We start from the raw sequence: 23,225 nt of genomic DNA on the forward strand, positions 1-23,225 counted from the left end.
AATGAGTGACACTCATGGCAAGTACAAAAGATACATTCAAGTCAAAATTACCAGAGGAACTGGACATTTGAGAACCCTGGTCGGAGCTAAACGAGACGGTGGCGCACGAGAAAAGGGAAAGCATGTCACCGGGGGTCTGATTACATTTGACGATCTGAGTAATCAGCGCCCGCGAGGGAGGGGTCGGGGTGATGCTGGACAAGCTGAAGGGACACTTGGCTTTCCTCCAAGGTACCTTGGAAGGCTGGCTTCATAACAGCATATTGTGGTTTGTTTGTGTTTTGAGAGACAGAGAGAGAGAGATGGGGGAGGGTCATAGAGAGAGGGAGACACAGAATCCGAAGCAGGCTCCAGGCTCCAAGCTGTCAGCACAGACCCGGACGCGGGGCTCGAACTCACAAACCGCGAGATCATGACCTGAGCAGAAGTTGGACGCTTAACCTACTGAGCCACCCGGGCACCCCTAGTGTATCGTGATTTAAGGAGATTTTGCAGCAGAGGACGTGGGAATGGCAGATACAAACCTGCCGTCCCCGCAATCCACACTCAGGGGTGCAGAGTTTTCCTAAAGGCAAATGGAACTCTGGTGAGGTCCAGACCCTCATCTGGCTACAAGGTGATCCGGTGCTTTCAAACCATCATTCTGTTTCCATCATCGCCATCATCAATACCACCACCTCCTGAGTCCCTACAGATAGCCCAGACTCCGTTGGAAGAGCTTTATTTAGCTTTACAAAAATCTGTAACAAAGGCTGGTGAACATCTATTTGCTACTTTGACACGTGCTTTAACACAGGCATACTGAAGAAAAGAGCCCTCGAGAGAACATACAAGACAGGAAGCTAAAGATTGGCATAACGGAAAAGATTTCTCTTTTCCTGATAGCTGAATAATCTAAAAAGCACTTTAAAATGCTTAAGTCGTAGAGGACACTTATCTTGATGAGCACGGAGAAATGTATAGAATTGTTCAATCATTATATTGTACCCCTGAACCTGTTGTACACCTGTAACACTGCATGTTAATTAAGCTTCATAAAATAAAATAAAATAAAATAAAATGCTTAAGTCGGGTTTTTTTTTTAGTTGGCTTGTTTTTGTTTTTGTTTTTTTAATGCTCATAACAACGCTTACAAAAGAGCAAACAGATGCTGAGCAGATAAGTGCTTTGGCCAAAGTCACATGTAAATGGGGAAGAAGGGATTAACAACCCATATTCCTTGGGGAACAAACTGCCCCAGGAGGAAATCAGTGAGAAAACCTCAAAGATTCCCAGTAAATTTGAGAAAAGAATGTGATCCTAGTTGTAGGTAAATTCTATTTGTTGGCTGTGGTCAAAGAGACATGACATTTGCCTTTGATATGCTCCTATGTCGTTTTTCAGAATCTGGCTGTATTGCCGAGGGATTTGTTTGGCGGTCGGAAAAACCTTATTAACAGTGGCTTAAACAGATAAGGGTTTATTCGTCACACGTGACAAGGAAACGGAGGTGGACAGATGCTAGTGATGATGTCCCATTTCAGCCACGTCGGGGCTGACATCTCTGTGTCTTTCCGGGCCTTTCTGCCATGGTTGCAAGATGGCTGGTAGAACTGGGTGGAACGAGGCAGGAAGAGGGTGGAAGGTTGGTGCTATCCGTATCCATTCCCTTTCTCATGATGGCAGAAGACTTCCTACAGCCACAAGCTGACTTCCACGTAAGTCCCAGTGGCCAAAACAGGTTACACAGCCATTCCTGCCCCCAGAGAGACTAGGAAAGTAGGAAGCAGGACTGCCATGATTGAGTTGAAGTGGCCACGCTCCATCACGGGAGGCTGGGGATAGCAAGACAGAAGGAAATGGCCATTGGGAAGCAACTCAATGGATCTACAACAGCCTCCTCGTCTCCTCTCTTCCCTTCAGCCAAACAACCGGATTCCTGCAGTGCCTTGATCCGAGTGGCTGACGTGCTGTAGCTAAAATGGGAGTCAGTAGGGAGCTCAGACGTGCCTGTTCACAATAGCTCACTGCCAGTAGAGTTTTTCGAAGGAACTTAAATCACAAATCTGTAGAAATGGCTTCTGGAAAGCCATCCCTTTGCAGGGGCAAACATCCATGAAGAAGTCTGAATGTTCACGGGAATAAAGGTCTGGCAGGCATTTATTTCTGGGCAGTAAATAAAATAGAATTAGAGGCCCTCCAAACATAGAGGAATAACTTGTTGGATCGCTTAAATGGGGAGGATTGGCTTCTGTACCAGGAGATGATGGTGGGCGGTTTTTTAGAACCTTAAACACATACTTACCTAGTTACCATACGACCAAGCAATTCCACTCCCAGGTACCTACCCCAGAGACATGAGAACATATGCCTGCTACACAAAGATATAAGTGTTCACAGCAGCTTTGTTAATTATAGTTAAAAAAACAAACAAAGAACAGAGCAAAACAAAACAAAACAACCCCCCACCCCGCCCCGTTGGAAACAATCCAAATATCCGTCAGCTGAGGAATAAGGAAACAAATGGAAAGACAGCCACAAATGAAAGACTATTTATCAGGAGAGACGAACATCCAATACATGCAACCGTGTGTCTAAATCTCAAAAGCATTACGGTAAATGAAAGATACCAGATGCAAAAGATTATCGACTGTAGAATGCCATTGATACGAAATTCTAGAGAAGACAAACTGATCTGTGGTAACAGAAACTGCAACAGTGATTTACTGATGCTGGGGGTACGCTCGGAGGGGACGGAAAAGTTCTTGATCGGGGTGGTCGTACACACTTGTCAAAACTCAACAAAGTGTATCCTTAAAACAGGTGCCTTTTAATATGTCAATGATACGTCAGTAAAGTTGGTCTAGGGGCACCTGGGTGGCTCAGTTTGTTGAGGGTCCGACTCTTGATTTCGGCTCAGGTCATGGTCCTAGCGTCTTGGGATTGAGCCCCGCCTCTGGGTTCTTGCTTAGCATGGAGACTGCTTAAGATATTCTCTCTGTCTCCCTCTGCCCCCTTCCCCCACTCGTGTGCTCGCTCTCTCTCTCTCTCTCTCAAAGTTAAAAAAAAAGTTGGTTTATATTTTTAAAAAGTTGGTTTATATTAAAAAAAAATCTCCATTTTCAAATCAGTAGACTTTAAAGCAAAACAGATCGCTCTCCATAATACGGATGGGTCTTAGCTAATCAGTTGAAGGCCTTAGTAGAAAAGGACTGATCTCCCTTCAGCCAAAGGAATTCTACCTGCAGTCAGCCTTTGGACCCTGCAACTCTGCCCTGAGTCTCTAGCCTGCTGGCCGAGGCCATCAGATTTGGGACTTTTTAAAAATTTTATTAAAAAATTTTTTTTTACATTTATTTATTTTTGAGAAACAGAGTGAGACAAAGCATGAGTGGGGGAGGGGCAGAGAGAGAAGGAGACCCAGAATCTGAAGCGAGCGGTCAGCACAGAGCCCGACGCGGGGCTCGAACTCACGGACCGTGAGATCATGACCTGAGCCGAAGTCGGACGCTCAACAGACTGAGCCACCCAGGTGCCCCAGATTTGGGACTTTTAAGCCTCCAGTACTGCTTGAGCTAATTCTTTAAAATCTATAGATGGATAGATAGATGATAGATAGATAGATAGATAATAGAGAATCTGTATATATTCATATATTTACATATCCTGTTGGTTCATCCCTCTGGAGAACCATGACTAATGCAGACAGGTAGAAATTAGGTGTGAAATTAGGCAAAGCTCTGGAACCTTATCGTACAGCTTGCACCAGGGTCAGCAATGAAGAGTTGTGTTTTAACAGGGAGGGCCTGTACCATATCCAGGGTTCTAATGCCAGCTGCTTGATCATGGACGCTTGTCTGCATTTTCTAAGGCTCTCCCTCCCGAAGAAAGGGAAAAATAAAACCATCTACTTGTTAATAAGAGTTAAATGAGATATCAATACAAAGCAATGCTCGCTTTATCGGAAGTACCATGTCTCCGAGAGGGTCACACAGAGTTAAGCCTCCTGACTTCCGGAGCACTTCTCTTTTCTTTGTCTCTGGATACCTACGTAGTGTCCCCTCCTTTGTCTTAGGTGATGACCAAAGTGGCCCCAATTTGAACCTGAAGAGGACCGACACTAGTTTAAACTTGAATTAGAATTCTGATTTTGGCAGAAAGGACCCTCACGCTATTATAATATTAGGTGCTGCGATCAATCATTTTAAGTAGCTTCCACCTAATTCATTTGAGTTGATGTTATTCTCCTCATCACTGTGGTCAGCAGGCTTCCAGAAACACCATGCAAGCCACAAGACATGGTTCTGCGCCAGGCCCCACTCCTTCGCCGGCGCTCCCAAGAGGCCGTGCGGGTAGGCTCCACGTGTGCACTTGACCCACCAGGCACCCTTGTTCCCATCATACTGTGATGTATTGGTCTGAATACCTGGGTGCCACAGAGCTAGGCGCCGTTGAGAAGGAGCATAAGAGAGACAGATAGATGTACCTTGATTTGATAAGTCAAATCAGATTAAGCTAATAGCATTTCAGAGACTGTCCCGAATAATATTTTTCTTAGGAACTCACTACTAAACTCAGTTGCAACTTTGCCTGGCTAGAGTTGAAAGACTGACCAGGAGAAGCCAGCTGGTGGGGGAGAGGGGAGTGGCGGGGGGGATGACGGTTCGGAGAGAACTATGCTCTACGTTGATGCGGTCAGCTTCTCACATTGTCTAGAAAGCGCTTTCACATTCACGGTCTTTTTTATTGTTGTCCTTACAAATATCCCAGGAGAGAGACAGGGTGGGGAGCATAGCCTCTGCGGATAGATGCTTAGAAGAAAGAGCCGGAGTTGCTCAGGCTCAGAACTTTCCCTCCTACAGCCTCAGTGCTCACCTCTACATGGTCTGCGGTGTGTGTGGGGGGGTAACGTCTGAAGCCCCCCAGCCTTCCAGCCAGAGTTGGCCCAAAACGGGCAGCATCTCATACTCTGGCTTTCATTTCCCTAGGAGGCCACGTGACGTAAGCATACATCTATGGAAAGTTCTGGAAAAGAGTGCCTCTTGCCCACCACATCCCTTGACCGATGCTCAGCTCCCTCTGGGGCTGATCTAAGCAAGTGATTCCTTCGTGGTTACCCTCAGCAGCACCTCCGTCTGGTGCTTTCTTACGTTTAAAGGGGACGCAGTCACACTGGAGGTTGTCCAGGTCAGTGAGGATTGGGGAGGGGAGGAGCAACCGTTGCATTTGGGGCGTATGGATGGCACAGGGAATATCCCGCGTAGGGAAGAGTTAGGGCAGGCCTGATGAGCTTGAGAAGCACGCAAGGGTGTGTCGGAAGGACTGGGCAGGGCAGAATAGGACCACGTGACGGGGGGGGCGGAGCCGGAAACCCTCAAGATAAGGAAGAGTTTTCCAACGTCAGTGTTGTCCAAAGAGGAGATCGCGTGAGTTCTCCAGCATTGGAGGTGTTCAAGTGGGAACACGAGGCGCACCAGGTGAGGGAGCAGTTAAGTTAGACTCGAGGTTCTCAGCTGGCGATGATTATCGCCTGTGAGGGGCCTATTTGCAATGTCTACAGGTACCTTGGTTGTCACAACCGAGGGATGGTACTCGCATCTCATGGGCATCTTACCAGGCCCAGGACGGCCCACACAACAAAGAGTTATCCGGCCCCGAGTCTGAAGAGTGCCGAGGTTGAGAAACCCTGGAGCAAATAAACTGTCAGTCTGGAGTCTAGGGTAAGGACCCCATCTGTCCGGGGGGCCCGGAAGACCGCGGAAGGTGACCAGTGAAATGCCAGGAATGTCTGGATTTCAAGGAGGATCGCCCAGTAGTATGTTCAAGAAAAATCTCAGAAACATATTTTCGGTTTCAGACGTGGTGGGCTAGATTTTCGAGACTCCGGCCGTCCCTGCTGTAGCCAAAACTCCGAGCCTCTCCAGAAAGCAAGTGTGTATGCTCCCACCGCTTCTGCCTACTTCCCCGCGTAAGTTGGAAGGCGATGTGCAAAAATCTAGAGGCAGGGTGTGCGGAGGGAGGGCGGGTAGCTGACAAGCAAACAGAGGAGTCTGCGGTGAGATTTCACCCAAAGGCCTCTCAAAACTATCCCCAGCGTCTCTTCTAAAATTATTTTTAGGATGCTGTTTATGCCTTCTGGGTGATGAAATTTGTCAAAGCCCAGAAAAGTTCTGGAACTACAAAGAAATCCATTTTTACCAGACTTAGCACACTTAGAGCTTGGGAATCAGATGGATCTGAAGTCGACTCTTGGCTCTGCTAATTACCATCTGGTCATTGGACAAGTCATTTCATTCTGCTGGCCCTCACTTTCCTCATTTGTAAGACGGGGTAAGTGACATCTGTGTCACAGGACAGCTGTGAAGGCCACACGAGTGAAGGTACACACAACCAGGCACAACGCCTGGTCCATCAGAGGTGTCCACTAAGTGGCAGGTATTACTTCTATGAATACCTGCCCCCTCGGGGGATCTAAATAGCACGGGAGGGGCGCCTGGGTGGCGCAGTCGGTTAAGCGTCCGACTTCAGCCAGGTCACGATCTCGCGGTCCGTGAGTTCGAGCCCCGCATCGGGCTCTGGGCTGATGGCTCAGAGCCTGGAGCCTGTTTCCGATTCTGTGTCTCCCTCTCTCTCTGCCCCTCCCCCGTTCATGCTCTGTCTCTCTCTGTCCCAAAAATAAATAAACGTTGAAAAAAAAAAAATTAAAAAAAAAAAATAAATAAATAAATAAATAGCACGGGAGATCGGGTGAGGCCCTGAACAAGGAAGTTACTGCTTCCTTGAAGCTCACGACGTAAGATAAAAATTAGCTTGCCCTAATTATATTTCTCCATGATTAAAATAAATCAGCAGCTGCCCATCGATAGATACACATGACCTCATTTGACCCCCTTAACAATAACTCAGTTTACAGATGAAGAACGCTAGGTGACTGGCCCGAGGTCACATAGTGGCTCCTGCGTGGCTGAGGCTGAATGAGAACCCACGCGCACTGGGCACACAACTGCCCTGTTGCTGGCCATCTCGCCTCTCAGCCTTCTTCCATCGTTCGGCCCTGGGCCTGGAAATCTTGGGGCATCTCACCGCAGCAAGATCTGCCCTCAAAGCCTGCCACAGACACCAATATGTACGTGACCCGTTACAGCAAACGTAGCCCCTACCCCTTAAGAAGAGACTCCGAGGGGCGCCTGGGTGGTGCAGTCGGTTAAGCGTCCGGCTTCAGCCAGGTCACGATCTCGCGGTCCGTGAGTTCGAGCCCCGCGTCGGGCTCTGGGCTGATGGCTCAGAGCCTGGAGCCTGTTTCCGATTCTGTGTCTCCCTCTCTCTCTGCCCCTCCCCCGTTCATGCTCTGTCTCTCTCTGTCCCAAAACTAAATAAAAACGTTGAAAAAAAAATTTAAAAAAAAAAAGAAGAGACTCCCAACCTGGACAGTGGGGGGGAGGGGCAATGAAAGAGATGGGACCTGTTTCCGTATTCCAAAAAGTCGCCCTAAAAACACACCTTGACTCTTGACGAAGCTGAAAAGACTAACTAACTAATGTTGCACCGATTTAAGCTGGAATTTCGTTGATTCTGTGTGGTAATACTGCTTATGTCAATCAACATGGTCAGACATTCTGATGGACAGTTCCTGTGGCCCTCGATGAGTGCAAATGGGAAATCCTGACAATGTGATCTGCTTCGAAATCTGAATCCGATGGGAGAAATTAAGAAAAAATGCCCATGGCGGTGAACTATCTGGGAGTCACTAAGCTAAAAGGAAAAATACAAATCATGGAAGATTAGACACAAGACAACGTGGACCTGAGGACCTGGGGACAAGGGTCATGGTATATGACACGCTGGGTGCTAATCTTCCCTTCTTTTCAGGGAACACTGCCCTGCTCCACGCAGACCCTGCCACCGATGTCCCCGTGTGTTCCTAGCCCCTGACAGGAGTTGCCCGGACATTCTGGACACACTCCTCTAGATGCGGTGTGGCTGGGTCAAATAATGAGCCAAGTCGATCACATTTCTCTCTTGGAAATCGGGAATCAGGGAACTGAGAGGTGGAGTCAGTTTCTAGCAGAGGTGGAAGACAGGAGGCCGTGTGAAAAGTTGTCCCCTGTAGCAGGTGCTGGGTCGGGGTGGGGGGGGGGGGGTAGGTGGCGGATGACTCTCTCGTAGCGGGTGGAAGCTGCATAGGAATGGTGACCCATGAGTGGGCAGGAATGTCAGTCCACAGCATGGAGAATGGAACAGAAGTGGCGAGGAGGGAATACTTCATGGGCAGCGGCTCCAGGATTGGGGTTAGTCCTAGCTCCCATAAAACCTAGACGTATGTTTCACCCCCTGTGGAGTAGCGAGCCCACTGGGGGAAAACAGCCATGGAATTCCTTGGAAAATGCCAGCTGAGGGTGGAGAGAAGAGCACCCAGGGGTGTGGCCCTGCCCGTCTCCCACGGGAATGCCAGGGCTTGAACTCACAAACCATGAGATCGTGACCCGAGCCGAAACCGAGAGTTGGAGGCTTAACCGACTGAGCCACCCGGGCAGCCCTGGTCCCACTCTTTACATCCACACTCACACCGCTGCCTCATGGGGAACAGGGCTTCCCTGCCTCTAGACATCGGGCACGGCCCTGGGACTTGCTCTGACCCATGGCATGCTGGGTAGACAGATAACTGTGTGAGTTCTAAGTCTAGGCATTAAGAGAGCTTGTACGTTGTCTCCGCCACTGGCGGAAGAATATACTCTGGCTAGCCCACTGGTTTCAGAGGGTGAGAGAAACGCGGAGAAGAATTAAATCAAACCTTGGCCAGGAGCCAAGACCAGCAGGGCCGACGTGGGATCAACGGAGCTGCCCTGGCCCACCTGCACACACATGAAAAGTTAATGCCACTGAAACGCTGTGCCTGTTTTGTTACACAAAACTTCCGTGCAAGTAGCTACATGGTAAGATCCCTTTGCAAAGATTAGATTGAATGTTCCTAATTTGGGCCCCAGTGATGAGTGAGAGTATCACACCCCATTGAGCTCCCAGGGTGCTGATCACGGTAGATAGTAAGAAATTCCCTAAGGGATCTAGATCCTTGGGGCAGAGGAGCTGGGCGACAGGTCCAGTCTTTCCTGCCCATGGAGAGATTCCCCTTTTTGCCAGCCTTGTAGGATTTTGTTTTACTTTATTAAATACAATTTGCAAGGCTCTCCTCACACCTGAGGTCCACTAGGCTGGTTCTGGCGGCTGTCCACCGAGGTGCCATCGGGGCCAAGCAGCTGACCGTCACAACTCCCAGTCTCTGTTACGCTTCCCCGCGACCCTGGGGCTGCATTTTTGCCGATGAAATAGGACAGGAAGAGGGAACCGCTGTGTGTGGGCTGGCGTATCGGGAGAGGGCCATGCCTCCTCACTTTCCCCTTCCTGCCGCCTTGCAGCCCAGGCCACGGAGTCAAGGAGGGTACGCTAGGCCAGTACTAATGAAGTGTGGTCCATGCCCCAGCGGCTCATCCTTGACTCATTTGTTACTCATCTACAGCACGATAGAGAGCTCGTGCCGGAACGCAATGCAATTCCATCACTAACACACTGTTCAGCTCAGCTGACATTGTTCCCCCGTGGTAAGATGTTCTCGATGAAGGAAGCGGTGCATTGATTTACGTCTTGGTGCCGGCTCCTCTGTCTCCTCGAAGAACAGCCCTGTGAGCAGCGCCACACCGGGGAATGGTACAGGTACAAGATGGAACGCGCCCAGGTTCCCGAACATCCATGTGGAACGGAGCGGCTTCCCAACCGAGAACACCCGCTCCGGGCTATAACGAAAAAGAGAAACAGACCCGTCTTATCAATGTGGCATTGCGCGGTGAGATGTCGTTCTCGTAGCATTTTAGCTTTTCCCTAAGTCGGCAGAGCTAACCATCTCTACCTGGCAGGGCTGTGGTGAGGATTTTAAAAGGCATCGGAGAAGGTACTCAGCCAGGATCTGTTAGGTCGCATTCACGATCCTCGCTGAACCAAACATGCTATGGCTTCTTCCTTCTCTAACTGGATCTGTTGGATCTGTTCTTGCGCCCAGGAGTGGGCCAGACACTGTGGACACAGCCCTGAGCAAGACGGACACGGTCGCTGCCCTTATCACTCATAAGGGCAAAGCAACTCACGAGTCCAGGCCCAAGACCGGGTGTAGACGGCCTGTGCGCTGGGATGCTTAGAGGAAGGCCGGAAGTGAATGGGCACCCAGGTACTTCCTGGCCTGCAAACGACACAAGAAACAGTAGTTGGCCTGAAGTAGAAGAGTCGCACTTTCGGTACAATTGTCCCTACACGTTCATGTATCTACAGCGTTTTTCCATGATCTCATGGGAGAAAAGCATCATTTAAAGATCTCAAAATAGGAGCGCCTGCGTGGCTCAGTGGGTTGAGCGTCCGACTTCGGCTCAGGTCACGACCTCACAGCTCGTGAGTCCGAGCCCCGCGTCGTCGGGCTCTGGGCTGACAGCTCGGAGCCTGGAGCCTGCTTCGGATTCTGCGTCTCTCTCTCTCTCTCTCTCTGTCCCTAACCCACTCGCAGTCTATCTCTGTGTCTCTCAAAAATAAAGAAACATTAAAAAAACTGTAAAGATCTGAAAATAAGCTTGATTAAACTAAGAAAGGGACATTTTTCTACAACCTAATCTGGAAAGATGAAAGTCTCACGCTCCCCCCCCCCCCCCCAAAGACCCAGGGCTGTCGAGGGCGTTTAGACCTGAACATTTCTTAGGTTAGTCGTTCGTGAACCAAGTACGCATCGAACACCACTATGATTCAGGTTCTCTTCAGGAACACAGGCGGACAAAGCCAAGTCCCTGTATTTATAGTAAAGGTCACGGCCAAGTGGGAGGTAGCCAGCCTGTGGATGACCACCTGACGGTCGTACCTCTGCTTACTGATGGGATGAAGAGACTGGGGACCCAGGAGAGACGGGAGTCCAGGCCAAGACCAAGCGTGGGCTTTTCCTCCGGATTTTCACTGGGTCATTCTCTCAGGACGGTAGTACTGTCTTTCCTTGGCTGATCACTGCGATCGTAAAATTCGCATTTTTTAAAATCTCATAGCCAGACACGGGCATGGAAATACTCGCCCAAGCCCAAGGATAGTCAGTGGTGCCACGTGCACGTGAAGCCCTCTAAGAACCGCACAAATACAGCGAATCACCAGTGGAGGAAAATGTAGGATTTCGACTTCATCGGCGCTCACACCGGAGGCCGGCGAGGAACACCCGCACTTCGTGCAGGAGCACGCAAACGAACCCCCAGCTCTGGCAGCCGGAACGTGGAACAGCATCCTACCAGCTTCTGTTTCTTGTGGTATTGCTAGGGCGTTCGCCCCCTCTGTGTCCAGGGCATCGGGACGGGAGTCCCGCCCTTAACCATTCTTCCCAGCTGAGAACACAAGGAGCAGAGGGGAGTTGAGCTACTCTGGAGAGGTGTGTGCCTCGCGGGTTAGGGGCAGCTCGAGCTTTCTGGTGGACGCAGCCTAGGGACCTCGGCATAAAAGCGGCTTCTTCACGGAAGCAATATGCTTATGAGAGGGGGCAGGTGCATAATAACATTACCGTTAGCTGGGTTCCCACAACCTACCCGTCCCCGCTCGTCCTGCAGTTCATCATACAAGCGGGCAAGGGCGGATCTGAAACCCCAGGCGGGGTGAGGCTATTGCTGGTGGCGGTGGTGAGAAGGGGGGTCCGTAAGAGGGAGACGAGGGTCCTTGGACTGGGGCCGCCACGAGGGAGCTGGTCCACGGAGGAGGAAAGGTGTGAGAGTCCCTCGCTCTCCTGGAGCCTCCCCCCCGCCTCTCCTGGAGCGCGCCCCCCCCCCCCCCCAGTAAAGCCCAGCCTGGAAGCGTCCTTACCCCCTCCTCCCCGCCCCACCCCTGCGATCCGGCCTGGGGTCGCGGCTCCCCCCTCGCAGGATCCGAAGGCAGCTAACAGGGCAGACCCCTCCCCACCCCCACCCCCCGCCCGGTGGCGCCGGGGAGGAGTTCGGGAAATCGTGTCGGAGCGGAGGCGTCGAGGGTGGGCAGAATGAATCCCGCGTGGGCCGGGCGGACGCGACTCCGGGGCGGGGCGCGGGGGGAGGCGGCGAGGGGCAGGGTGGACACAGCCTTGCCCTCCCCCTCGGCGGGAAGACGGATGGTCCCTGGAGACGGCTGCCCCCATCGCCCCGGCTCGGCTCGCCGCGCGGAGACGTCAGAGCGCTCGGGGCCGCGGCGCGGGAGCCCCCCGCCCCGCCCCCGCCCGCGCCGCCGTATAAAGTCGGGGCCTGGCGGCGGCGGCGGCGGCGGCGGCGACGCTCTGCGAGTCCCGGTCCTCGGCCGCCGCTCCGTGCCGAGCGCGCACTCCAGCCTCCCCGCCCGCACCATGCGCCGCCGCCAGCTCCCCCTCGTCCTGCTGGCGCTGGTCCTCTGCCAGGCGCCCCGGGGCCCCGCCGCCCCGCTGCCGGCGGGCACGGGCACCGCGCTGGACAAGATGTACCCGCGCGGCAACCACTGGGCCGTGGGTGAGTGTCCCGCGCGCCGCAGCCCTCGGCGGGACCGCGGCCGCCCGGGCCCCGTCTCCCCAAGCCCTCGGCGTTTCTGGGGCGCCGGCTTTGGGCGGCGGGGAGGGAGGGGGAGGGTCTGCCCCGACCTTTCCAGCCCGGCACCCCCCTCCCGCCCCCCACCGCCTTCCGCGTCCCGGGAAGACGTCCCCGAGCGGCCTCAGGCCGGGCGGGTGGTCCTTTCCCGCTCTGTTCCCGCTCCCCCGCGGGGACCCGGGCCGGCGCGCGGCGCCCCAACAGCCCAGCCTTCCCTCCGCGCCGACCCCACGCCTCCTTTGACCCTCGCCGTCGCAGCCTGTCTTTGAACGACGTGGGGAGCCGGGTCCCCGAGCGCGTCCCGGGGCCCTGGGGACCCCGGCCGCCGGGAGCGGGACGCGGGCTGCGCGCCGGAGCCGAGCGAAGCCACAGGTGTGGGAGCGCGTCCTGGGGTCCCTGGCTGCTCAGCGCGCGGGGCTGGAACGCCGCCGCGTGTCCGTGGCTCTCTCCAGTTCCCTCGGTCCTCCTGTCGCGGCGGCCGCTTCCTCTCCCCTGCCCTTTTGGCCGGCCCTGCCTCCCTCCCTCCCTCCCTTCTCGAAGGCTCGCGGCGCCCGCTCCCCGCGCCGATCCCGGCCTCTCCGTCCCCCGAGACCCCGCTGTCCTCCGCCTCCCCAGACCTGCCACCTCGCCTTGCCCCCTAGCTCCTTCCTCCTTCCCGCTGCCCACTCGTCCCGGCCTCCGGGTCCGGGCCAGGAGGTGCGCTGTCCCGGCCCCGAACCCCGGCGGCGAGGACCGGGCGCGGCGGTGGGGCCGGCGACGTCCGGGGGGCGGGGGGCGGGCGGCGGGGCGCGCACCCACAGCTTTCCCCGCAACCGGCCGGAGGGTAGCGATCCCGCAGCCTCGCGCTGGCCCAGCGTCGCCCCGGGGGTCTCCGCCGCGCCAACCACAGGCTCCGTCTGGCCAATACGTAGCGTCCAGCTTCCTCAGACACCTCCCCATAGGGCCACCTCCGACAGCCCCAACACTTCCCGGGAAGCTGGTCCATCCCGAAGAGGTTTAAGGGGTGGCGGTGGTGGTGTGTGTGTTTCCCTATTTCTCTAGCCATCTACTCAGAGTGTGGGAGGGTGTGTTGGAAAGACACTTGCTAATCCAAGTATCGGGCGGTTCACAGATGGTGTGAGGACCAGGACGGATTTCTGGGAAGAGGTGAGGCTGGAACTGTCACGCCCTCAGCTCCACTGCTGGGTGTGCCGACAGAGAAATCCAGAGCCGGGGCGGGGGGGGGGGGGGGGGGGGTGTGCAACGGGGTAGTTCGTTTTCATCGTCGCTACAAGAACTGTCTGCCAAGTTTGGGCAGCCCCGAGGTGAAGGTGTTTGTGATCTCGGAGGGACACCCGGAACCCAGCAGGCGTGGAGGGGAGAGGCCGGGATGGGTGAAGGTGAAAAACCCCTACCCTTGAAGAGAGAAGGATATTTGCAAGGCATTACAGAAGCCAAGCCTAGCATTGATACTTGAAAGGGGCTTCTGGGAATTTAGAGGGAGTGGCCACCGTCCAGTCCAGCCATCAGCCAGTGCGCTCTCAGATTTCCAATCTCCTTTTGCTCCTCCGTATTTTTGTACTAAAAAAAGGCTTATTATTAGGCAACCCTTGCAGGCTAAAAGCAGAACAAGAGAGTTATTTGGGAAGCTAGAGTCAGGTCGCTTCTGATGCAAGCCAACCTCCACGGCTGTAGTCCCACAGCACATCTGTCCCCCCACCCCACCCCACCCCCACCCCCTGGGACTTAGGGTGTCTGGCAATTAAACACCCTTCCTTCCTGGTGGTGCTTGAACTTTCCTAGAACATACCGACCAGCGGCCACCCCACATTTCCTATTTGTTCTCGAATGCACTCTTTTTCTCTCTTGGCTGGCTGCGCAGAGCTGATTAGAACAAGAGACAGAGGGAGGTGAAGTAGAAAATCACAGTTGGGTCTAAAATAACATTGTGATTGAGAGAAAGTTTGCTTTGGACAGACATGCTCTCCGTGGGAATCTGAGCACTCATAAGCATGAATGGTGTTGTTAGGTTTTAAATTTAGCCCTCCACTACCATAAGTAAATGTCTGTCCTCCTCAATCCCTGAAGACTTGCAGTTTCATGTTAATTATATCAAACGAAAGCTACATATTGCTGTCCATGAGGAAGCTGTCAGCACCAATTTGCAGGTTTGTTAAGGCAATTGCTTCTTGCAGCTGAGACAGGCATGGTGTGGCAACGGAAAGCAAGTTAGCAGATGGAAAACTTAAATTCTTCTGTGGCTTGATGTTTATGGAAATGTTTTGTTTGTGCGATGAAAATAGAGGTCCACACCGACGCTGGTAACTCTCCCCTCCGCTCCCATGAAATGCTCCTGGCAGTGGCCCTCACTTTGATGCCCAAGCGTGTCCTGGCAGGCTGCATTCAGAAACACCGGGGTTCAGCTGCAGGTGCCTTTCCATTGTAGGGCTGCCCCCAGAAACTGTGAGATATAGTTTAAGGATCACTCCAGAAAAAACCCAGCTCTTAGAAGTCCTCAACACTTTATGTCTTAATGGATATTTTCCTAAGTTGAGGTGATCGTCAAATTTGGAGTTCAGGAAAATTGCTTTATGTTTCAAACCTGCTATTTTAGTGGTACTTTTAAGCAATTATAAGGGACAAAAGTTGTTTTTTGTTTTTTGTTTTTTTTTACTTCTGGGCAAGGTTTTATTGTTTTCAAGGGCCTGTCTTTTGTCTATGCTGAGGTCTCTATTACTATGATATGGACACGTAACAAACGGTGATGGGAGAAATAGAGGTGGACGGGTCATCCATATCCACGTTGCCATGGAGACGGTTATTTCGTTGGTAGTTGCCAGCTCCAAAGTGAAACAGGACCCAAGGAGTGTGTGCTTCCCTGGGACGTGGTGGATGGTGCACTTCCAGTCCTCATAAGCAGACCGTGGATCTGGGGGTAGGAGTCTGAACACCACCCACCCACCAAACGTGCAAATATGCACACTGTCACAAGGTCCTATGTTCAATCAGTCACAGAAGGGAGGATTGCTTTATCTCCCCGTTTCAGAAAAGTCCACCAAATTATTGGGGCATGACAACAATGTAGTTCCTATTTGTAAAAACATCTCCGTTGCCCCCCTCCACCCCCCGCTTCATTGGCAGTAACACCTTTCTCAGTTCTAGCATCCTGATGAGAGCAATGAGGGAGAGCAAGAGGGACCGAGGTCATCACTGGAGCATCAGGTTCTAATCCTGCCTTCCCATTATCGTGATTCAATTTCCTCCATATAAATAAAGCCAAATGCTTCGCTGCTTCCTGAGCAGTTGTGCCCCGTAATCACTGTTAGGGCTAAGAGCAAGGTTATTTCGTGGCTACCCGCCCCCGCCGGTGACCAAGCAGATAAGTGAGATGCCAGGCCTTCAGGATTCCACTCGTTCGGTCGGGAGCACATCCCAACTGTCTGTGTGGGGTGGTATGTCCTAAGTGGGTTGGCAAGTGTTCAGACGGCAGTTCAGTAAAACCCCGTGTGAAGGCTCCCCGATACCCACCGAATTAACGTCTCCGAGTCACCTAAGGAGTCACGATCGACCGATATATGATCCCCGGTTCCTCGTTCTAACATCAGCCTTTTGTAGGCCTTACCCTTCTCTCCAGACCCCAGACTGATTTCTTCCTGCCTCGTATTTTCAGGAAGTTCAAAGACGCTTCGAAGCAGAGTCATGTGGTAGAGTCTAGACTGTGAGCTGATTTGAATCCTAGGGTCTTCGCTTACGCGTGGGTGACCTTTGACAAGTCTCGTTTTCGTCCAACTTATTGTGGGGTAGATCGAGCCAAACGTCCTGCAAACACCCGCCTGCCGTAAAGTCACAGCAAGGCCGTCGCTGTTGGCGGACAGGGCTCTCGTCAGGTTCACTGACTGGGGTCTGTTACATATTATTCCCACGCCGTTTACCTTAAGTGCTTCTAAGGCCGGGCAGCATCGGAACCGCAAAGAGCTTTCCTTGCGACCTTTCAGTCAAAGGCATCGTTGGTCTCCTAGTCTTAGGAGTTTAAGAGTCCGATAAGTTCCAACTGCAGACAGATGGGGGTAGGGGAGCACTGACGAAAGTCAGATAATGCGAGTATTATTAGCACGGGGCTAAGGTGTTAGCAAGCAGAGCAGACCTTGGATTCCATACCCCCATCTGACGCTATGGCTATCCCCGCTTGCCTACATGAATTGCCACGTTTTTAGTGGCCTGGCCTCCTGCACAGCAACCTTTATTCATTTCTGTGGCGGGAACGCATCCCTGGAGCCATCGGTAGACTTTCACGGAGTCTTGTAGACATCCCAGAGAAAAATCTGCACGTACGGGGCTGCTCCGTGTTGCTCGGAACCTGTTTCGAATCCTTTTTTTCATCACGTACCCAACAAATGAGAATTTCTGAGCGACCTTTCTTGGATTCAATCTCAGCCCAAATTCTAAGAAAGTTGAAATGAAAACTTCCTTTGGTGCAATTGTGTTAGAGGGAAGAGGAGAGCAACATCTTGTTTCATCACATGAGAGAAAGCATCAAGGCTTTTCTTTTCGGTAGCAGTCCACAACTGAGTGAGGAAGATGTTGAACCTCCGTCACGCGGGTGGGAACAGGACTCGGTGCACACAGAGTCAGCGGTGGCATTTGAGAGATGGAAGGTTCCTCAGGCCTCATCTAGTCCCGCCTGTTCATTCGATAGTGGAGGAAATTGAGCCCCGGGGATGCTCAGTAACTTGGCAGAGGTGACCTAGCCTGTTAGCCGAGGGGCTGGGACCAAACCAAGGTCCCCTGAGCTGCAGTTTTAAATTTTGTCCAGCTGATCGCACATTTCGAACAGGGAACAGAAGACGCCAGACGTTTGCCAGAACTGATAATAAAATGCTGTTTATTCTGCACCTAGGAGGAAGCAGTACCAACCTAGAGGGGGGTCCTTTGAAATTTCTGGTTTCTTCGTTCCCCTGGGCTCGGTCGGTGGCATTCTGTTTTTGTGTTTCTTTTTACAGGGCACCTGATGGGGAAAAAGAGCACGAGAGAGTCCCCGTATGTTTATGAAGGGGGGAGTCTGAAGCAGCAGCTGCAGTATATCCTTTGGGAAGAAGCTGCAAGGAATTTGCTCAGCCTCATGGAAGGAAAGGGGACCGGAAGCTATCAGCCGCCTCAAAGGGAGCTCCTGGCCATCCGCCAGTCCCCTTGGGATTCCCAGGATGGCAGCGCCTTTAAAGTTGTAGGTTCAAAACGTAAAGGTACAATGTGCTGGGGAAGTGGGGTGGGGTGGGGGGTGTTTGGGGAGAGTCAGAAGGAGGTTAGGTGTGAGCAGAGGAGAATAAAATTGTTTAGATGCAGGCCTTCGCAGCCACTTAATTAGGCAGACATCCATACACGCTGAGAAACGAGCAGACACTTCGTGTTCTTTCTTTCCACCAGAATAGGCGATGTTTCCTCCTTGCATCTCAGAAGGGTATTGGTTCCACACTCCAGGTTAGGAGTTTTATTAATTACTGTGTTTTAAATTTTTTTTTCTTTTTCTTTTTTTTTTTTTTTTAAATTTTTTTTTCAACATTTATTTATTTTTGGGACAGAGAGAGACAGAGCATGAACGGGGGAGGGGCAGAGAGAGAGGGAGACACAGAATCGGAAACAGGCTCCAGGCTCTGAGCCATCAGCCCAGAGCCTGATGCGGGGCTCGAACTCACGGACCGCGAGATCATGACCTGGCTGAAGTCGGACGCTTAACCGACTGCGCCACCCAGGCGCCCCTTAAATTTTTTTTTCAACGTTTATTTATTTTTTGGGGGACAGAGAGAGGCAGAGCATGAATGGGGGAGGGGCAGAGAGAGAGGGAGACACAGAATCGGAAACAGGCTCCAGGCTCTGAGCCATCAGCCCAGAGCCCGACGCGGGGCTCGAACTCACGGACCGCGAGATCGTGACCTGGCTGAAGTCGGACGCTTAACCGACTGCGCCACCCAGGCGCCCCTTAATTACTGTGTTTAATAGCGATTGTGCCCTGATGAGATTTGGGTTTTTTTAGCCCGCCGGGCCCTCCCAGAATATTTTGATGGTGAGGCCAGAAATTGAGTCAATTCCTATGTTTGTTTTGGGTGAGCACTAGTGGGAGGGGCGCTTCACACAAGCTTTTAGAAGAGAGCATTCTGGTTTGCGACCTTTTACGCAAAGTGGCACTCTTGTAGAAGGGAAGCGAAAACAATCATACCAAATTGGCGTTGCTTAGATACAAAGACAGGAAATGGGATGGGAAGGAGAAGAAGATGTAAAGAGAGGAAGCAAGGCAACGGCAAATGAGGTGATTCTCATCACCCTTGAACAAGTGCTCGTGAAATTTATATAAACGGCAAAAATAACAAAACTGCAAATTCGCAATCCTAGTGATGGGCAACTTGTACCTTAAACTAAGTCCTGGCCCGAGCAGTTTGCCCGCATTTTCTCTGTGAATGCTCACAGCAGCCTTCGGAGGAAGATTCGAGAAAATCCTACTGTTCTCTCCATTTTAAAGGTGAGGAAACAGAGTAGGCACATAGCTCTTCAGCGGCGAGAGCAGGGCAGGGGCCGGCACTGTGTCCCTTGGACGGTATGCTGCCGTGTGAGACGTCTCCTGGGGACCAGCTGGTCCTCGCTGACCTCAAATATGAAGGATGCAGGCTACAGAAGTAGCGTGAAGGACCTCGGGAGGAAGACTCTAGTAGCCTTCATTCACAAAGAAAATCTGGATTAAATCAACAGATACAGAAATAAGTAGCAACTTTGCACAAAGTCCTGAGTGATGCTCTCGCTCACATCTGCGGTCTAGGTGTCACGACCGGCTCCCTTCTTTGTTGGGGGGTGACATGGCCCCGAGAGCTTGGGGGGGGGGGGGGGTTGTGACTGACTTCTCAGCCCCTGGCTGAGGCCTTTTCTTGGTCAGCTGACTTTGTGGACTTCCTGTGGCTGGATGTCCAACAGCAGTGCCTTCCCCTTTGAAGACTAATGACAATTGCCATCACAAAACCCTCCAAAGCAATTTCACAGACGCTGAAATGGACGTACACTCATAGCTCATGCGTTTTGTTTTAATTTGATTTTAATGTTTATTTATTTTTGAGAGAGAGAGAGAGACAGAGCATGAGTGGGGGAGGGGCAGAGAGAGAGAGGGAGACACAGAATCCGAAGCAGGCTCCAGGCTCCGAGCTGTCAGCACACAGCCCGACGCAGGGCTCGAACCCACGAACCGCGAGATCGTGACCTGAGCCAAAGTCGGACGCTTCACCGACAGAGCCACCCAGGGGCCCCCCGGCTCATTCATTTTTGAACGAAACTACAACATCCCTTTGAGTTGCTTTATTCCTCCTAACCCGGCCCTGCATAACTTTGGAGGGTTTTCAAAAAAAATTCAGCTCTGTCCTTAAAGATCAAAATTTTCCTGCCATATTCGGAAGAACATTCTGTAAGCAGCGAAGCCAATTATGAAAGAATAGGTCTAGAGAGATCTCTGAGTGGTCGTCGTACAGGGTGGGTGAGTGGGCAGTCACAGACAGTGAGTGTTTCAGGGGGATAATGTTTATCAGCATTCATGTGACCGGAGGGGAAAAAAATCATCTTTTTTATAATCAGGCCTCGCTTTCCTACTACATCTTTTTATGTTTTGGTCTTCTTTACAAGTTTAGAAAGCCCATTCCACTTCATTCCACCTTAGGTTGAATAATTAACTATTGCACACGTGGGTACCATTCTTTTGGATACATTTCCCAGCGATATGAAAAAAATCAAAAGTCTTTTGGTCTTTGCCTAGACCAAAAGAGTCTGTTACCCTCCTTGCTTTGGAAATTCCATCTTCGTGAAAGAATGTGGATGTGCAAATTGAAAACACCTTACAGTTATCTTATTCACCAAGAGGGAGTACCACGAGAATAGATCTATTAGAAAATCCATACATCGCTCAGTGTTAGAAAGAGGTTTAATAACTTAGCCAAGCATTGCCAGAAGGTAGCAGCCGGAATTTTCAGGGACTGAAGGACTTTTCTTAAAATTAAATTCTATCCACATATGCTCTCCTCACCCGTTTCGGTAATAAAGCATCGAGTCCTCTTGCCAAGTCTCCCAGAGCTGTAGTCAGAAACTCTGAGCATCTTCCTATGTTTTGGTGACAAAGTTACTTAGTTCAGAAAAGATTTATGTAAATGTGCACTGAATCTAGACCACTCTATCCTGGCAAATAAGCTCCAGATCTTTATTAGTAGCTATGGCCAATCATTTTCAAGGTTAAGCTTAATCTTTTTTTTTTTTAATGTTTATTTATTCTTGAGAGAGAGAAAGAAAACGGGGGAAGGGCAGAGAGAGAGGGAGACCCAGAATCCGAAGCAGGCTCCAGGCTCTGAGCTGTCAGCACAGAGCCCAGCCTGAGGCTCGAACTCATGAACCGAGCGATCATGACCTGAGCCGAAGTTGGACGCTTAACCGACGGAGCCACCCGGGTGCCCCAACCTTAATCTTTTAACTGTACCCTATCTCAAAAAAAAAAAAATTAATGGAACGTTTACCCTATGGTTTCTAGCACACGAAGCAATGTTCAGGTCAGCCCGAGGGCCTGATCCATAGCCCTGGATGTGGCTGTGGATTGTGTTGAGTTTCGATGAAGGTTGAAGCTGGCCTGTGGGTTGCCGGACCTACAGCAATGTTCTCTGCAGCCTTAGTTTTTTTCTCTTATTTGGTGAACCTGAAAGGGCCTGTGAGTGCATTGCAGAGGGTGTTACAGAAAGGAAGGAAACTTTTTGAAGGCAAGTCTGCCCTCACTTTTAAGGGATGACTCCCACTGCCCCATCAAATCAACATAGAGAATTGAAAGGTTTTATTTTGTAATATGTGAAACGCTCCAAGGGAAGTTCCAGATACAGGAGAGGCAGCAACATGTCCTGAAGAATAACTAAAAATTCTCCGATTGCCCCGACAGTGGCTCTGAGGGAGCAGAGTGAAGTTACCCCCCCACCTCAAAGAGAGCTCCTCCCGCCCCAATAACGGACAACCCCCCCCCCCGCCTCCAGGCGTTGATCTTCCTAGGTTATTAATTCCTCTTTTCCTTGTAGCCTGACTTCCATTCCCTTGAGCCAGACAGCTCAGATTCAATATTTTGAGCCAACGCAGGGGCTTCCCGGATTCTTCCCCTCACCCTCCCCTGGCCCCTTTTATGACCCGTGGCTCATATTGCGAGATGGATGGTAGCATCGTCAGGCAGGCTGGCGAACCCTTAATAGTGCAGCCTGGGCTTGTGGAGAAGAGCAAAACTAATTGGTCTGTGTGGGAATTGAACCCCAGGCCCTGGCCTCATTAGCACCTGGTCAAAACAGTTGAGCCACAGAGCAGGTAATAACTGGTCTGAGAATATCAGTAATTCCTTTATTAGAAACAAATGGCTGGTCTAACCATTGGGGAGCCTGAACTGTCTGAGAATCTTGGCAAGTGTAATAAGCTCTTTTTGAAAAGCGTTTTCTCATCTCAGCATATAGAGGGTGCTCTATGGGAACAAAGACGTATTTCAAAATTAAAAAGAGCCGAAAGAGGTAGGGGGCTCCAGAAAAAGAGGAAGTGAGTTTCTCTCTCTTGGGGGGGACGGCTGTGGTTCTCCAGGGTGAATGTACTCAGCATCATTTGGAGGATTTCGGAAAGCCCGGATCGCTGGGCTCCACCCCGAGTTTCCAATTCAGTAGATCTGGCGTAGGCCTAGGAAGTTGCTTTTCTACGAAGCTTCCCGAGTGACGCTGATGGTTTGTTTGTTGGGAATGCGTTTGCTTCTAGCATTAGAACTTGAGTATCGCGAACGATGTTTGCTTAACTCTTTCTCGTATTTTTCAAGCTGGTGGACTCTCTGCTCCAGATTCTCAACGTGACGGAAGGGACCCCCAGCTGAACTGACAGACGACAACAGCCTCTCTCAAAGAAGCAAAGCAAAACCCTTAAGAGACTGTGTTCTACACGCATCAATTCCACTGGATCGCCAACCAGATTTCCTGTGTGCAAAACACTTAACCATTCCTGTATCTTTCAACCTGGACTAAATTCACAATTTTCAAGTGGCATCTTCTGCTCGGAACTTGTTTGCTGTGCATAATTAATTGTCCATTAAGAGTCTTCCAATGAACGCTCTTTACATCTGGGCTATTTGTCCGTTAGCGTCTAGCCCCCAACCTGTTAGCACTCACAATAAAAACGTAAGCACGATGTCCAAAGGGCCGGTCGTGCTCTTATTTCAATTCCAAATGAAAAGATGTGGCAGAGATTAATGAACAATTTGATAATGAACTTGTGTGCTCACTGATGAAGGAAGGCTGCATGTTTAACTCTCCCCTCCGAAGGCCGCTTACTGCATCCTTGTAGTTGGCTTATAACCTTTCTAGAGGCTTCAACTAGAAGCTCATATTCCCTTATCCTTGCCATTGCATGGGTTAGGCTGAAGGTAGAGGCCTGTTTGTCACTTAGTAATTCCCATTTCTTCAGCCTTTACCATGACTGGGTATTTGGCCAATGTTATCAATATTCTCCTCATTACAGTTTTATAAGCTGAGAAGGAGCATTCTCATGTAATAGATGAGGAAACAGCGTTAGAGAGGTCCAGTGACTCAGCCAAGGTCACATAGTAGATGGAAGTAGGATTCAAACATCCAAAGGCACCAGATTTTCTGCAGCATTTAACTT

General features: G+C 51.2%; 1 protein-coding gene across 3 annotated transcripts; it reads left to right on the top strand.

The window, feature by feature from the left end:
• The first annotated feature begins 12,001 nt into the window (after positions 1-12,001).
• LOC123587869 (gastrin releasing peptide) lies at positions 12,002-22,751 on the top strand. Of its 3 annotated transcripts, none has more exons than XM_045457908.1 (3): positions 12,002-12,491; positions 17,546-17,785; positions 18,930-19,666. In XM_045457908.1, exons 1-3 carry the CDS (start codon positions 12,017-12,019, stop codon positions 18,992-18,994), a joined length of 780 nt encoding a protein of 259 aa, XP_045313864.1. In that variant the 5' UTR covers positions 12,002-12,016; the 3' UTR covers positions 18,995-19,666. The 3 variants fall into 3 exon arrangements, with proteins under 3 accessions (XP_045313864.1, XP_045313866.1, XP_045313867.1); XM_045457910.1 differs by lacking the exon at positions 18,930-19,666 and adding an exon at positions 22,387-22,751 and having other exon boundaries at positions 12,020-12,491; XM_045457911.1 differs by lacking the exon at positions 18,930-19,666 and adding an exon at positions 22,387-22,751 and having other exon boundaries at positions 12,023-12,491; positions 17,546-17,766.
• Positions 22,752-23,225: the final 474 nt, after the last annotated feature.

The sequence above is a fragment of the Leopardus geoffroyi genome, chromosome D3, assembly GCF_018350155.1.
Source record: "Leopardus geoffroyi isolate Oge1 chromosome D3, O.geoffroyi_Oge1_pat1.0, whole genome shotgun sequence".
NCBI lineage: Eukaryota > Metazoa > Chordata > Mammalia > Carnivora > Felidae > Leopardus > Leopardus geoffroyi.

Coding starts and splice junctions, on each gene's coding strand:
- LOC123587869 (XM_045457908.1), top strand. CDS start 12,017: ATGAATCCCGCGTGGGCCGGGCGGACGCGACTCCGGGGCGGGGCGCGG. Junction 12,492..17,545: donor CGGCAACCACTGGGCCGTGG/GTGAGTGTCCCG, acceptor TTCTTTTTACAG/GGCACCTGATGGGGAAAAAG. Junction 17,786..18,929: donor TGTAGGTTCAAAACGTAAAG/GTACAATGTGCT, acceptor TCGCAATCCTAG/TGATGGGCAACTTGTACCTT.